The 16,086-nt window shown below is 40.6% G+C and overlaps 1 protein-coding gene across 1 annotated transcript in view; it reads left to right on the top strand.

The window, feature by feature from the left end:
* Positions 1 to 16,086, top strand: part of TSPAN8 (tetraspanin 8) — a 48,407-nt gene that overhangs the window by 9,579 nt on the left and 22,742 nt on the right. Inside the window, exons 2-6 of the mRNA XM_040415722.1 lie at positions 3,293 to 3,355; positions 4,566 to 4,697; positions 11,001 to 11,075; positions 11,169 to 11,264; positions 14,785 to 14,892. Of these exons, the coding sequence (XP_040271656.1) occupies positions 3,293 to 3,355; positions 4,566 to 4,697; positions 11,001 to 11,075; positions 11,169 to 11,264; positions 14,785 to 14,892 (474 nt within the window). The remainder of the gene's footprint in view (positions 1 to 3,292; positions 3,356 to 4,565; positions 4,698 to 11,000; positions 11,076 to 11,168; positions 11,265 to 14,784; positions 14,893 to 16,086) is intronic.

Below are 16,086 nucleotides of genomic sequence, written 5' to 3'. Positions count from 1 at the left end.
TGTGTCGAACTCGAGCGCCGGAAAGACAACACACCGTTCGATGATCCCGGTCTTTGTGACAGATTGCCCTATCTGTACCCCTAATAATTATGCATGTCATTGTCTTCTTAAGGCTGAGGGTAATTATGTTAGTTTAGTCACAAATATTTAAATATTCAGTATGGAATAAATGTATAATGGACATAACTTTCCTCCAAATCTTTTTAAAAGGTCACTTTAGGTATAATATTTTGATTTCATTACATGAGGTACAGACACATGGATTGCAATTCCGTATGAACCAGTATTGTGGATGGTGGGACTCTTTGTGGTGCCAGAGTGTTTACCTCTATTCCACCAGAATATGATGCTTAAGCCTGCTACAAATTTTTATAAAATAAATAAATAGAATTTTTTTTTGTTGATTTACCACATGCTTGCTCACCACTTTTCTAAAAAGATGGGCAGGGTGTGGGTGGCAGGGGGCAGAGTTTACCTTACGCAATTTGTGCAGGAAAACTGGCATAAATTACACCTGATAATTATCTTTACCAGCTCCTAGCTGGTGTAAACTTCAGTTTCTGGCACACAGACCTCCCAAGAGGCACCGAAATAAAGAGGCATGGCTCTTTATAAATATGACCCACAGACAGCAGAGGCTCATAGGGCTCATATTATCTACTGTGCATTCAACATAGATGCCAAATAGAATTATGTGCATGAACCCTTAACCATGATGGTAATTGGTTATAGAATTTTTCAACCACAGCCTTATTCATTGCAACAAATCATTTTAGGGTACAACCACATGGTCAAGTTTCTCCTTGTAGTTTTGGAGGCCAAAATCAGGAGTGGATCATAAAAAAAGCGAAAGTATAAAGGACAGATACATTTCCACCTCTTTTTTAAATTTACTCCTGGTTTTGTCTTCCAAATCTGCATCAGGAAACCTGACCATGTAGCCATACCCTTAGATGACTTATGTTGTCAAAATGAACATGTGCATACTGTAAGATGAGCGGTGTGGATGATGTGGTCAGATTTGACATACTATTTCAAGGAAATGCCTGTTCTTATTTCTCATAATTTGCAATAAATACTAACGACAAGCTTGTGATCTAAGCCAATTCCACTGAAAACAAGCTTTCTATACTTTCCATTGTAAAAGACAGATGCATACGACTTGGCAAACACTTTGGTTTTATTATAAATTATAAAACAAATAAATCAATAACTTGTAAGATTTCTGCCGTGATCTCATTGTTGGCATGTTTATTGCCATGTGTTTTTTATTTGACAGCATTTCAAAAGTGAAACCCAGGTTTTTATAAAAGCTCCCCCTCCACACAAATAAAAATTAATGTTTTGCTAGGGGGAACCTTGTACACCAAATACATCCCATTCAGGATATGTTCTGTGTCCATACTGATTTTTTCCTTAGTGATTTGACTGTAACCTCCACCCTTTACATTCTTTACTCATCCATTCCTTCTGAACGCCTATACTCTAGACTAATAATGGGGAAAAAAATTGGTATGGTTTAGGACTAAGGGTAGGGTAGATTAGTATCAGGTGAGTATTAGTTGAGAATGGGCGTGGACATGCATTATACTGCAGGCAATATATTTCAGGCACGTTTACAATACAGGTAATATCAGTGACATGATAAAATGCACAAAGATCAGTTTACTTTTATGAATAAGGTATTTTTATGAGCTGAGGTATCCATGCAACATATAAACACAGGTAAACACTGCAAAATATGCATACCGCGTCTACATATAGGACTATGGTGCCTACTGTATATTATTCCTTAAAGAACCCACCATATTTCTCTATGTGTGTGATGTTACTATGTGACTTGGGCCTTTTTCTAAGACCACAACAGCCTCCAGTCTTTTAAAGTTTGAGGGAATTTCTGCCAATTTAGACAAAAAGGCAACTGTAAGGCAAGGCATTGATTTTGCATCAGAAGGTCTGGCTCACAACTGGCATTACAGTGTGTGTTTGATGGGGTGGAGGTCACAGCCTCTATGCAGATACTCAAGTTTCTCCACACTAAACTCATCACACCATGTTTTTATGGACCTTGCTTTCTGCACTGGGGCTTAATCATGCTGGAATGGAAAAGGACCTTCCTTAAATTTTTTCCACAAAACTTTAAGTCTAAACTGTGTGAATGTCTTGGTATGCTGTAGCATTAGCTTTATCTTTCTCTGGAAATAAGAGGCCAAGCCCAAACCCTGAAAAGAGTCACATACCATTATGTCTCCTCCACAAAATCTTTAGCACTATGCATTCTGATAGGTAGAGACTGCCAAATCCAGATTTATCCATCAGACTTCCAGGTAGGCATCTCTCCAGAGATCAAGCTTCCACTCTCCAGATCCCAGTGGCTTAGGGCTGTACACCATTCTAGTAAAGAGTATAGGCTTGTGTGAGGCTGCTGGAGCATGGAAAACCATGTCATGAAGCTCTTGATGCTCAATTCTTGTGCTGACGTCACTTCTGGAGGCTGCAAACTCTTTGGGGAGTCAAATAACAAAGTATAGGTGATCGTTACATGCCACACTTTCAGAACTTAGTGGCCCTGCTCTTCCATTTTTGTAGCCTACCACTTTCTAGTTGAACTGTTTTTTGTTTCTACATCACAATAACAGCCATTTTACACATTTAAAACAGGACAAGACAATACGTAAAGACACTTAACACTTCAATACGCCCCATGTTAAAGCAGGCCATACACAGTCAATTGCTATCAGCCAAATGATTATACGGCCCAGACTCCCTTGCAACTCCCTTATACACATATAGTACATGTTCAGTTCTGCCAAGTGTGTATGTGTTTTCAATGGAGAAAGAGAGGAGAAAGCCGTTATAAGACACCTCTGATGGCAACTTATCTACTGGGAGAACAAAAGGATATAATGAAAATTAAAATTATTTTGCCCGATTCCCCCCCCCCCCTTCCCCGACATTATCTGTTAGGGATCGATGGGAGCTCTCCATACACATTAGACTGTTGGGTGAACATGTTGATTATATTTAATTAGGAGGGTTATCCATATAATTTTGGCCATATACAGTAGTATATGTTCTACCAGAGCATATGTACAGGGTCTGTGTAATGTGCACAGAATCATGGCACTCTAAGGTAGACAACCCTCAAGCTCTGAATACAGTGATAATGTATGATATATTTGGCAATTTTTCATTCCCATTTGTCAGTTGTGGTATTTTGATGTTCAGCTTTACTAATGTAACACCAATGTTATTGATTTAACACAAGAATTACGTATGTTCTGTTTCATAGGTATGTGGTTGTATTATTTTGGGAGTCTCCATATGGCTTCGTGTCAGTTCAGATGCTCAGCAAGTAAGTAAGACTGAATAAGTTTGAAATATGCAATATACTGTAATCACGCCATTATATAATGGAGCTTACAACACAGTATATAATAAACTTTGGGAGGAATTTATCATTGTCGTGTATTTGAGGTTAGTTTTTAGATTGGAGTTGCTGTGCACACTTGCACCAAATATATGAAAAAGGCACACCGTAATAATAAATTTGGTACAAGTGCAATGAAGTCGCCAATATTTCAGAGAAAGTACGTCTGCCTGGTGTGGAGTTACGACTCTTTTGTGACTAATTAAAAAAAGTCGCTCTTCATAAATGTCACACAAAAGTGATCTACTCTGAAATTCTGTCAAAATTTTCACTCCAACTCTGGATGGTGCAGTGCCCAAAAAGTCTCAACATTTTTGTGCAAGTGACCCCAAAAAGTTGCAGAGGTCCTATTTCAATCCTGAAATCTGGCATGCAGGGCTTGAAAAATTCCCCCTTTGTATTTACAGACATTTCTACCACAGCCTATATACATACCACTAATTGGAATCTGAACCAAATGACGATGACGGATAAGGCTAGTTTCACACTAGCGGCAGCCTTCTCCAGCAGACTGTTACGGTGGGTGAACAACCTGCCAGATCCATGCTGCCGTTAGTGCACGTGTGCCGCCGAAGGTCCACTCCTGCCCGACCCCCATTATAGTCAATGGGGCCGGAGTGGACCTTTGGTGGCACACGTGCACTAACGGCAGCATGGATCTGGCAGGAGTTCCGGCGGCAGCACGGCAAACATGCCGAGAGGCGGCCGGAATAAAACTACGACATGAAGGCTGCCGCTAGTGTGAAACTTGCCTTAGATTATCATCTCTCATCAAATTAGTGGCTCTTTGAATCTACTAGTAAATTATTGAATTTGCAGCAAATCATCCTACCTGCTGATAACTGCTTGGAGTCGGAGTCCAGCTGCTGCCTCCTTTGCCAGTGAACAATGCTGGGGGGGAGCAGGAGCCCAACGTTGCTGCGGGAAAAATGCAGTATTATATGCTGCCCTTTCCATGTTATTTACAATGGCTCTCTACTCTGGCTATTAAATGTGGATACCTCTTCTATGACTTTCATAACAGGCTATATGGAAAGGATCTGCTGATGACAACCCTTTTTAGCCTCTGTGTTACTACTGTATTCATTTGATCAGTTGTATTTACTCAGTTAATTTTCCAAATCTTTTTCTGTAGAAATTTAATATTCAAGGAAGTGGTCTGCTCTCAGCAATTGATGTTATGATAGCAGTAGGATCCATAATTATGGTGCTTGGATTTTTTGGATGCTGTGGTGCTATAAAGGAAAGTCGTTGCCTTCTTCTTCTGGTATGTATTTGTGCCTAGCAATTTACATATTTATAAGGGTTTTCCAACAGGTTTTTACTGATGACCTACTGTATCCTCTGGATAGGTCATCAGTATCAGATCATTGAGGGTCCAACATCTGGGACCCCGACGATCAGCTGTTTGAGAAGGCACTGTCACTCCAGAGTATAGGTCCTCAGTAAAAAAAACTGTCATAAAACCCCTTTAATGCCTGGCTATATATATATATATATATATATATATATATATATATATATACATATACATATACAGTACAGACCAAAAGTTTGGACACACCTTCTCATTCAAAGAGTTTTCTTTATTTTCATGACTATGAAGGCATCAAAACTATGAATTAACACATGTGGAATTATATACATAACAATCAAGTGTGAAACAACTGAAAATATGTTATATTCTAGGTTCTTCAAAGTAGCCACCTTTTGCTTGGATTACTGCTTTGCACATTCTTGGCATTCTTTTGATGAGCTTCAAGAGGTAGTCCCCTGAAATGGTCTTCCAACAGTCTTGAAGGAGTTCCCAGAGATGCTTAGCACTTATTGGCCCTTTTGCCTTCACTCTGCGGTCCAGCTCACCCCAAACCATCTCGATTTGGTTCAGGTCCGGTGACTGTGGAGGCCAGGTCATCTGGCGCAGCACCCCATCACTCTCCTTCATGGTCAAATAGCCCTTACTTTCAAAGTTTTCCCAATTTTTCGGCTGACTGACTGACCTTCATTTCTTAAAGTAATGATGGCCACTCGTTTTTCTTTACTTAGCTGCTTTTTTCTTGCCATAATACAAATTCTAACAGTCTATTCAGTAGGACTATCAGCTGTGTATCCACCTGACTTCTCCTCAACGCAACTGATGGTCCCAACCCCATTTATAAGGCAAGAAATCCCACTTATTAAACCTGACAGGGCACACCTGTGAAGTGAAAACCATTTCAGGGGACTACCTCTTGAAGCTCATCAAGAGAATGCCAAGTGTGTGCAAAGCAGTAATCCAAGCAAAAGGTGGCTACTTTGAAGAACCTAGAATATGACATATTTTCAGTTGTTTCACCCTTGTTTGTTATGTATATAATTCCACATGTGTTAATTCATAGTTTTGATGCCTTCAGTGTGAATCTCCAATTTTCATAGTCATGAAAATAAAGAAAACTCTTTGAATGAGAAGGTGTGTCCAAACTTTTGGTCTGTACTGTACATATATACTGTATATATATATATACATATATCTGAGTGTTACCAAAACACACCATCATGCTACTTCCATAATAATTACATACAAATAAAGAAGCCACTTATTATTACTGCTCTTTAGGTATATGAACTGTAGGAACAGTTTTTTCACTTACTTAAATGTCTTTCCAGACAACATTAGATTGTTTTGGGTCCAACACCCAGCACCCCCACTGATCAGCTGTTTCAGGCATCTGGCAGCAGCGGAAACTATAGCGTATAAGGAGCTGGAGGCAGACAGCATAGAATATTGTGTAGTGCTCATGCCAGGGTACTGCAGCTCTGCGCCCCATACAAGTATATGGGAGCTGAACTGCAGGATGCCAGTGTGGACCCTTCCGTGCACTGTATAGTTTCTACTGCTGGTGCTGATCGGTGAGGGTGCCAGGTGACAGACCCCTACCTATTTAATAACCTATCCTGAGGATAGGGTCATCAATATCTAAGTCCTGGGGAAAAAAACGTTTAAATGGTAAAAAAAAATGCCAGGTTTCTGTATTTTTTTATGTGTATAAATATAATATTTTACTTAGAAAATATAAGTTTACTGATTGCAGCTGATGCTATTTTCCATTAGAAAAAAATGGGACTGTCAACTGTAAAATGTCTACTTATTTCTGGAAAAACAAAGGAACAGAGTAGTACAGAATCTATAGTGTGGACAGATCCACTCTGCGGCAGGGCACCAGGATATAATACATAATAGTAAAAGTCCAGCTCACCTGCATCTGCAGTTTGAAAGGTGCACGGAAGGGATGAGACCCCGATTTAACAAACTTGAAGTAAAAGAAAATCCAGCACCTCGTATCTTTGCGTGACGGTGTTTATTCCACAATCCAAAATGTAAGCGGTAACGGAACCTTCAAAGTACAAGCCCCAATGCGGTCTACATGTTTCGAACCAGATGGTTCTTAATCATGACCTCGAGGTCATGATTAAGAACCATCTGGTTCGAAACATGTAGACCGCATTGGGGCTTGTACTTTGAAGGTTCCGTTACCGCTTACATTTTGGATTGGGGAATAAACACCGTCAAGCAAAGATACGAGGTGCTGGATTTTCTTTTACTTCAAGTTCACCAGGATATAATGCCTCTATCTGGTTTAAAGGGCTTCACTTTTGACATATGTTCAACCCATAGAAACCTATAGGAATGTTCTATAACTTTCTTTAGATAAAATAAGGTTCCGAAAAATGTACTGCAGATCAGGACCATAGTGTGAACAGGACTTTAGTTGTTTTTTCCCAAATGACAAAACCTTTTCTCATTGGCTGTTCAGTGTCACATGACACATTTGACAAACTAAATTTGTCTTAAATCTCAAACAGTATATTACCTATCCAGCTTTTCAACATTAATGGTATTGCCACACATATCTGGCTGAAATCCGCAGTGCCAATTCTGCTGAAGACCTTGGAGCAGAAATGGTGCAGATTTGCTGCAGACGTAACCTTCTACAAAGGGTGAAATCCACAGCAGAAATCTGTAACATAAATGGACATGCTGTGGATTTCAAATCTGCACCTCAAGTTATGTATTTTTCTTAGTAAATTTTCCACTGCAAGATTTGTGAAAATGTCATCCACTTTGTTGCTACTGTAAATGCTGCAGATTTTGTGCATGCAATTCTGCTGTGAAAAATCCTCAGCATTTAAGCCACATGTGCAATCATCTTACGCTGCGTTCAGACCTGAGCGTACGGGATGGAGCACTCTGTATGCGCGATTTTATGCGCGTTTACAGACGCGGCTCCGGAACAAGCGAACGCCCATTGTTGCGCTTTCCCGTCAGTCTATGTACGGGAACGCGCGACAAGACGCCCCAAAGAAGCTCCTGTACTTCTTGGGGCGTCGGGCGTTTTACAGCGCGATCGTACGCGCTGTGAAACGCTCAGGTGAGAACCATTCCCATAGGGAAACATTGGTTCTTGCCTGTTGAGCGTTTTACAGCGCGTAGGAACGCGCTGTAAAACGCTCAAGTCTGAACCCAGCCTTAAGGGTTTAATACACAGTAAATTTTGAAACCAAGCGACCCTTTAAGAGTTGTCCTGTACTTTTAATAGACTAGTTTTTCCCAGCAACGCATATAGAGAACTCTTCAGAAAAGTATAAATGCATGGGTATTAAAAATATTCAAATGTACGAGTATGACTCATGTAATATTGTTCCAACACTCACTTCAATAAATTAAAATACACATAAATAAATCTGGAAAACGTCATATCACAGAGTAATAAGACATAAAATATGCTATAAAGTACTGTTCTTAAAATGTTTATAGACTAGACATGAAAGCAATGTTTTTACTAGGTTCACCTTGAACATTTCCAGCTGAAATCACATTCCAAGAAAAACTCCCAGAGAATAATAACAAAAGGGCACTTCCAAAGTCCACAATGCACATATAAATTGATGTATGTAGTATGAATATGTGTTTCTGCAAAATAAAGGTATCTAATCTAAACCTGTCAGTGTAAGTCTGAAGAGTTACATGGACAAACGGCACAAAACATATTGTGCCAGTAACCCTTTAATACACTGGAAGTATGCTCATAATTTAGGTGGAGTTCTGATCAGCGTCTTCCCATCTCCTTCTAGGTTAGGGCACGGCCACACGGTCAGGTTTCCTGATGTAGTTTTGGAAGCCAAAAGCAAGGGCTTAGTGATGCCCTGCAGGAAACAGCTGAAGATTGTGGTGTAACTAGAAATGACTGGGCCCAACAGCAAATTTTTGAATGGGCCCCTTTCATGATCAGTGTGGGGAAAAAACTCCACACTAAACACAGGAGGGAAGGGAACAGTAACTGGGCCTGGAAACTAGGGAAGAAACAGGTCACCTCCTAGACAACCCTAATCAGGGCCCTAACTACCTATCAATATGAATAGACCTTGAAGGTAAGAATATTCATATGCTGTATACCTAGGCCCATATATCCCTATAAGGCCCTGGAATGAGGTTAGGACCAGAGACAACCCATTCCTCCCCAGATGGACGAATGGAAGTCTCTGTCTCAGGCCCAGATACAAACAACAGGGAATATAACAAACACAATACAATAAGAAAAGACAAGACTTAGCTGAAAGTAGAAAACTGGCAACTTCAGAAGCACCACAGAGTACAACCGACCAGCTAGTTAGAAGGCAGGAAGAAAATCTATAAACTGCACTTCCAAGAGTGAGAAGCTGCTACTTATGGGAAAGTTAGTTTACCAACAAGCAACACCTGAAACAGACACAATAAGATCCACAGTGAACTTGTCAATTTAACCCATGAGTTGCCAGTCTCTCCGATCTCCTGGTACCTGCCACGAGAACGTTCGTGACAGCCTCCCCAAGCAACTTCTTCACAACCCCCTCCTGTGCAACTCCTACTCCTGTGGCTAGTGTTACTGTATACAATGTAATTTCATAATACTGTTGAGGGGGCCCTGACAATAAAATCTTTTAGTTCTCCTCCTGGGTGGGCCCCTTCTGAGTTCAAGCCCCAATGCAGCCGCTTCCCTTGCTTCCCTTATAGCTATGCCCCTGGCTGAAGATTGTCCTGCGTGTGGCTATAGTTGATTTGGAATGTGTTTTGGAAGCCAAAACCAGGAATGGATTGAAAAAAGAGAAGTTGTGCCTGTCCTTTATATTTCTCTTCCAAAATTGTATCTGGATAACTGACTGTGTGGCTGTACCCTATGCGTACAACCACACGGCATGATCATGGGGTGTCCCATTAAAAAGAGGCCAGCTATATAGTGTGATCTTCATTAGTTAAATAAGAGGTTCGATTTTGGCCACTCTGTACTTGACCGCAGCACTGCCGATACCCAAATGCCTCACGACCATGCTGTCTGGTTGTACTCTTGGTCTGCACATTGATGAGGTGCCGCTGTTAGATAATTTTTTCTTGGTACATTAGGATGGAAACCCCACATACATACTGATATATTTACTGCCTAACCTTGAAGTAGACCCTATGACCTGTCTACATATAATATTGACATTGGAGTTCTTCTTGGGATTAGTGAGAATGATTACAATTTATGTACAGCTTTTCAGAATATTTTAGCAACATACAGTACAGACCAAAAGTTTGGACACACCTTCTCATTCAAAGAGTTTTCTTTATTTTCATGACTATGAAGGCATCAAAACTATGAATTAACACATGTGGAATTATATACATAACAAACAAGTGTGAAACAACTGAAAATATGTCTAGGTTCTTCAAAGTAGCCACCTTTTGCTTTGATTACTGCTTTGCACACTCTTGGCATTCTCTTGATGAGCTTCAAGAGGTAATCCCCTGAAATGGTCTTCCAACAGTCTTGAAGGAGTTCCCAGAGATGCTTAGTACTTGTTGGCCCTTTTGCCTTCACTCTGCGGTCCAGCTCACCCCAAACCATCTCGATTGGGTTCAGGTCCGGTGACTGTAGAGGCCAGGTCATCTGGTGCAGCACCCCATCACTCTCCTTCATGGTCAAATAGCCCTTACTTTCAAAGTTTTCCCAATTTTTCAGCTGACTGACTGACCTTCATTTCTTAAAGTAATGATTGGCACTCGTTTTTCTTTACTTAGCTGCTTTTTTCTTGCCATAATACAAATTCTAACAGTCTATTCAGTAGGACTATCAGCTGTGTATCCACCTGACTTCTCCTCAACGCCACTGATGCTCCCAACCCCATTTATAAGGCAAGAAATCCCACTTATTAAACCTGACAGGGCACACCTGTGAAGTGAAAACCATTTCAGGGGACTACCTCTTGAATCTCATCAAGAGAATGCCAAGTGTGTGCAAAGCAGTAATCAAAGCAAAAGGTGGCTACTTTGAAGAACCTAGAATATGACATATTTTCAGTTGTTTCACACTTGTTTGTTATGTATATAATTCCACATGTGTTAATTCATAGTTTTGATGCCTTCAGTGTGAATCTACAATTTTCATAGTCATGAAAATAAAGAAAACTCTTTGAATGAGGTGTGTCCAAACTTTTGGTCTGTACTGTATATGTAATATTGATGTTTTCAGCACTTTCATTTACCAGCTCTTTACTTTGTATCTACATCTAGTTCTTCATTGGATTATTTTTGATCCTGGCACTTCAAATAACAGCAGGAATTTTGGGGGTAGTATATAAACCACAGGTAGGTTAAATACGTATATTGACTGGTGGCTGCCATTTCCGATTTAAAGCAACATTATTTTCACACAATATTTTCTTTGTTTTACTTTGCAAGTTGGAAGCGAAAATTAACCAAACTTTGCACGAACTTATGCCATTAAATCAGCAATCTGAAGACTTAAAACAAGCATTAGAAAAAATCCAAGAAGAGGTAAGCCAGAGGAGCCTTTCCTTGTATACACATGAACTTTGATACTGAACTGCTTGTATGTATTGTATTTGTGTTCATTGTAAAGGCACAGTAGTCTGATGCTATACATGTAATATAATGGTGGCTATACTAACTGTTCGTGTCAGCTTTCATGTATGAGCTGAGTATGTGATGTTGGGGCCAAACATCACATTTAGTCGGGACAAGAGGTAGGCCCACACACACACTTGCTGTCTTTTATGTATAATAATGTAATGTAAAAATGTGTAATACTTGTAAAGATATGTAAAATATTCACAATGCACAATCACAGCATCAATCACCATATGCGGAATATCTCTAAGGGCCACAAGGACTTACATATACCAGTTACACTGCCACCAGGAGGACCAGTCACAATGGGCCTCATTTATCAAAATTGCCTAGCAGGAAAACTTTTGGCTGCTATGGGCACAATCAGAGCTCACCTTTCATTATGGAATGTTTCCATGTGTTGACTCCCAGTAAGAGCCAATAACATTATTTCCCCCACCAGTTTGCACTGGTGAACCAAAGGTAAACAGGATAGAAGACAATCTGTAGTTGAAGGGAAGGCAGTATAAAGCAGTGACAGAGAGGTGACTTCATTGATTCACGTACATGTGCTGTCCGTGGTCTCCACAGAAAACAAGATTAGGGCGGGCAGTGAAGGATTTATATGGAGATCGAGCACAGGTCAGGTAAGGCAGTGGAGGGTCAATATCCAGGACATGGGCAGAAGTTGGTACAATGGCAGAAAAATGAATACAGCGTACACAGCAGGATACTAGCGGACTAGGAACCTATTGCTCGGGCACCTTCCCACAGGTGACTAAAAAACTCCAAGGTTACCAGGGGCAGAGCTACCTTGGCAACCCGGCACACCAGGAAGAACAGGGGAGCAGGAGGCAAGTTGGGCTGAAGCAGGTGAGCAGAACAGTGACAGCCACTGGCCGCTGCTGTAACGGAGGTTCTGTTTTAACTTCTTCTGTATCAAACAGCTAGGTCTAAGAAATGTACGACTTAATGAAAAAGTATTTTCTTTCAAATTAAGTAGCTACAATATGTAAGTAAAAATATGAAACATTCTGGTAATAGGTAGATTTATTAATGCAATAATAATATGCAGAGAAAGATTTATTGTGCATGTTCAGATGTGTTATAAGAGGAATTAAAGGGTTTCTACCACCAGAAATACCGTTATGTAGCTGACTGACATTAGCGATGCGCTAATGTCAGCACTACATAACAGTATGTTTTTTACCTTTCTCCCTGCAGCCGTTCTGATAAAATACACACTTTTATTATATGCTAATGAGCCTCTAGGTGCTATGTGGGCGTAAAATCAGCACCTAGAGGCTCTGTCTACTCACCCTTTATCCCGCCCAGGTCCCCTGTTCTGCCCGCCCCGCTCCTCTTGATTGATGTCACGGTTCGCAGCATCGCTGACGAAATCCCGCGCCTGCGCCATTCACTTCTGTATTTGGCGCAGGCGCAGTGAGTGATCGATGCGCTCCTGGTGCCGGATTCCTCACTGCGCCTGCGCCGACTACGTCACAGTGAGGAAGCCAGCATCAGGAGAGCGGCTTTCACTCACTGTGCCTGCGCCGTATACAGAAGTGAACGGCGCAGGCGCGGGATTTCGTCAGCGATGCTGCGAACCGTGACATCAATCAAGAGGAGCGGGGCGGGCATTATGGAGGACCTGGGCGGGATAAAGGGTGAGTAGACGGAGCCTCTAGGTGTTGATTCCACGCCCACATAGCACCTAGAGGCTCATTAGCATATAATAAAAGTGCTTGTTTTATCAGAACGGCTGCAGGGACTAATGTTAGAAACATACTGTTATGTAGTGCTGACATTAGCGCATCGCTATATCAGTCAGCTACATAACAGTATTTCTGGTGGTAGAAACCCTTTAAAGAAACTGGTCACCAAACACATTGCCATTCACCTTCACATTATCTAGGAAACATTTTTCTATAAAATATCACTTGTCATAGTATCCTAATTTATTAACACTGGAGTTCTAATGTGAGACTACCATCATTTTATAGACAATCATCTTGACTATCTCATACATAAATTGGACTTGCAACTATTTAGCATATGATTAGTTCTGCAGATTCTTCTCATGTAACTGCATTGTTTTGCTCCTACAATTCTAAAATTTAATTTCTATTATTTTGTCAGTATTTTGTAAATCCACCTTTGGTGGCTTTCAAAAATGCCTGAATCCTTCTGGGTATGCCCTAGATCAGATTCAAGCATGTTTCGACAGAAATCTGTTCCCAGGTCTCGTATACACATTCCCAATGTTGGTGCCTACTGGTTGACTTACTTGGATACAAATACAGCTTTTTCTTCAACTATACCCACAAGTGTTTGACTGGGTTGAGGTCTGGGGACTGTGGGGGCCAATCCAGAACCTTTACTTCATTGTCATTGAACCATATATTCGCCAATTTCACCATATGCCAAGATGATTGTCTATAAAATGATGGAAGTCCTATGTTCAAAGCTGTAGTGGATGGTGAGATATAGAGCCTGAAAGTCAAAAGTTCAAAACATATATATATATTTATATATCTATTTCATAATTTACCTATACAATGAACCCATTACACCACATGAGGAACACATTAAGCCATTTATACATTTTTTTTTCTTATAGAAAGCCCAAGCAAACCTCATCATAAATAGTGGTATACCTTCTATAACATTCCCATAAATGATTTTTTTATTACTGTGTTTTATAAAGTTATGTTCACATCGAAGGGTCCACTTGGTGCCTTCATCATATACTGTTATATATGATGGGAAAAATAGTACAGACTGCCAATGGATGTCAAGCTGGGTCAATGGGATCCACTGGGTGCCATTGGTATCGACAGAATGTAGTGCCATTTTACAAAGTGACTGCAAAACGATTGCCTGTTGTTAAAAGGATTGTCCAGGATTAGAAAAAAACATTCTCCCAGATTTACTACTAGTTAGACAGGGTTGAAATATTTAAATGCCACAGAATTATCATAGTGGCTCAGTTTGTAGGACAAATTTGGTGAAAAAGACAGAAATTGTGGTGCCTTTTGATGCAAAAAGTCACTTTAAGGCAACGCCCCGTTACAACATGCCCTACGAAGAAAAGGCACGTCCAATTGTCAAGCGTTGCATGAAACACTAGATGCAACCTTTGTGCTGAACTGCACCAAAATGGAACAAACCTTTAGACAAAATGAAGGTGCAGAGTCAATTGTGAATCTGGGCCATTGTTTCTTTTTCAGGAATAAACAGTGCCACACCTGTCCATGGGTTGAGTCTGACATTGCAGTTTGGCTACAAGTGAAAAGGGCTAAGCTGAAATGCCACAACCAACCTGTAGACAGTTATGGTGCCATAACTGTTTTTGGAAGCAAGCCTCCAATTTTTTCCAGATTGTTTTACTAATTTACAGTTATGATATGATATTGAGTGTAATTGTTTCCATCTTTCTATTTCGTAGAGCAAGTGCTGTGGGCTTGTTAAGGGCATTACCGACTGGGGAAATACTATTCCAAAATCATGTCTATGCTCTCCACCAAACACATGTGCTTCTACATACTATAAGGAAGTAAGTACATTTGTTTCAAGTCTATGTCTGATATTGCTTGGCATGCAACATGCCCCATGACCTAGATGCACAGGAGTCTAGGGAATCCCAGATAAATGAGTGTATCTGTGTATAGAGAAGGAGTAGAATCCTGTAAATCACAGGTCACCAATTAACGGGCCACGGAACGGTACCGTGCTGTTGATCATTTGGTACTGGGCTGCATAGACACAGACAATGTGAACTTCCCTGATGTCACAAGTTCCCTATGGTCGATGGAGTTTAGACACATAAGTGTAGACTTCACATGAGCCACATGTGATGACATTACTCATGCTAGTGTGGAGACGCCATCCGCGCTAGCATTTCCATGCGCAATTAGATGCCACACTTCCGGCCTTCTTCTTCCTTCTCCAGCAGCCCATGTGGAATTACAGATATCACTTGGATCTCACCTATCAGATTCATTCACCAGTGTTTACCGCCACTTCTACAACATATTTTGCTTGGACTCCCTTCCATATCCTACCCTACCCCTTATACCTTATTTTATTACATTATTCACTATTACATCTAAATGTACATCTACATCCAAATGTAATAATTTATTGATATAATATGCACTTTTTTACCCATGTTGCTATTTATATAAATGCAATTTTTACAAAGGCCATTGAGATTTACAATAGACTGGCACTTTCTGTTCTGATCACTTTTCAACAGACATCTTATTATCATCACAGGCAGATTACAATGAAAGGTAACATCTCTATTATAAATCTGGAAGCATAAAACACAAGATTCACCACTGACAATAGGTGATGGTCACAGCTCTCCTCCTCCCCCTCCCTGTATAGTGACCAATGTTCAGGTCACAGATCATGCACACAAGAGTCTACCATAGAAGTGAAATACTTTGCGAGTTCGGGTACCTGGACCCGAACCCGGACTTTTTCACCTCATCCACTTGATCGCGCAGCCGGTCTCCTCTTCATTCTTCAGGACCTGCGATGACGTCACCACGTGGTGAGGGCGGTGACGTCATTGGTGACGTCATTGCAGGTCCTTTTGCAGGTCCTGAAGAAGGAAGAGGATACCGGCTGCGTGATCAAGTGGATGAGGTGAGTTTTTTATTATTATTATTTTTAACCCCTCAATGGCCATTTTATTTAGCATTCTATCTTAAGAATGCTATTATTTTCCGTTATAACCATG

The sequence above is a fragment of the Bufo bufo genome, chromosome 1 (assembly GCF_905171765.1).
Source record: "Bufo bufo chromosome 1, aBufBuf1.1, whole genome shotgun sequence".
NCBI classification, from domain to species: domain Eukaryota; kingdom Metazoa; phylum Chordata; class Amphibia; order Anura; family Bufonidae; genus Bufo; species Bufo bufo.
The sequence above is the reverse complement of the archived record's forward strand: the minus strand, read 5'-3'. Positions and strand labels throughout refer to the sequence as shown.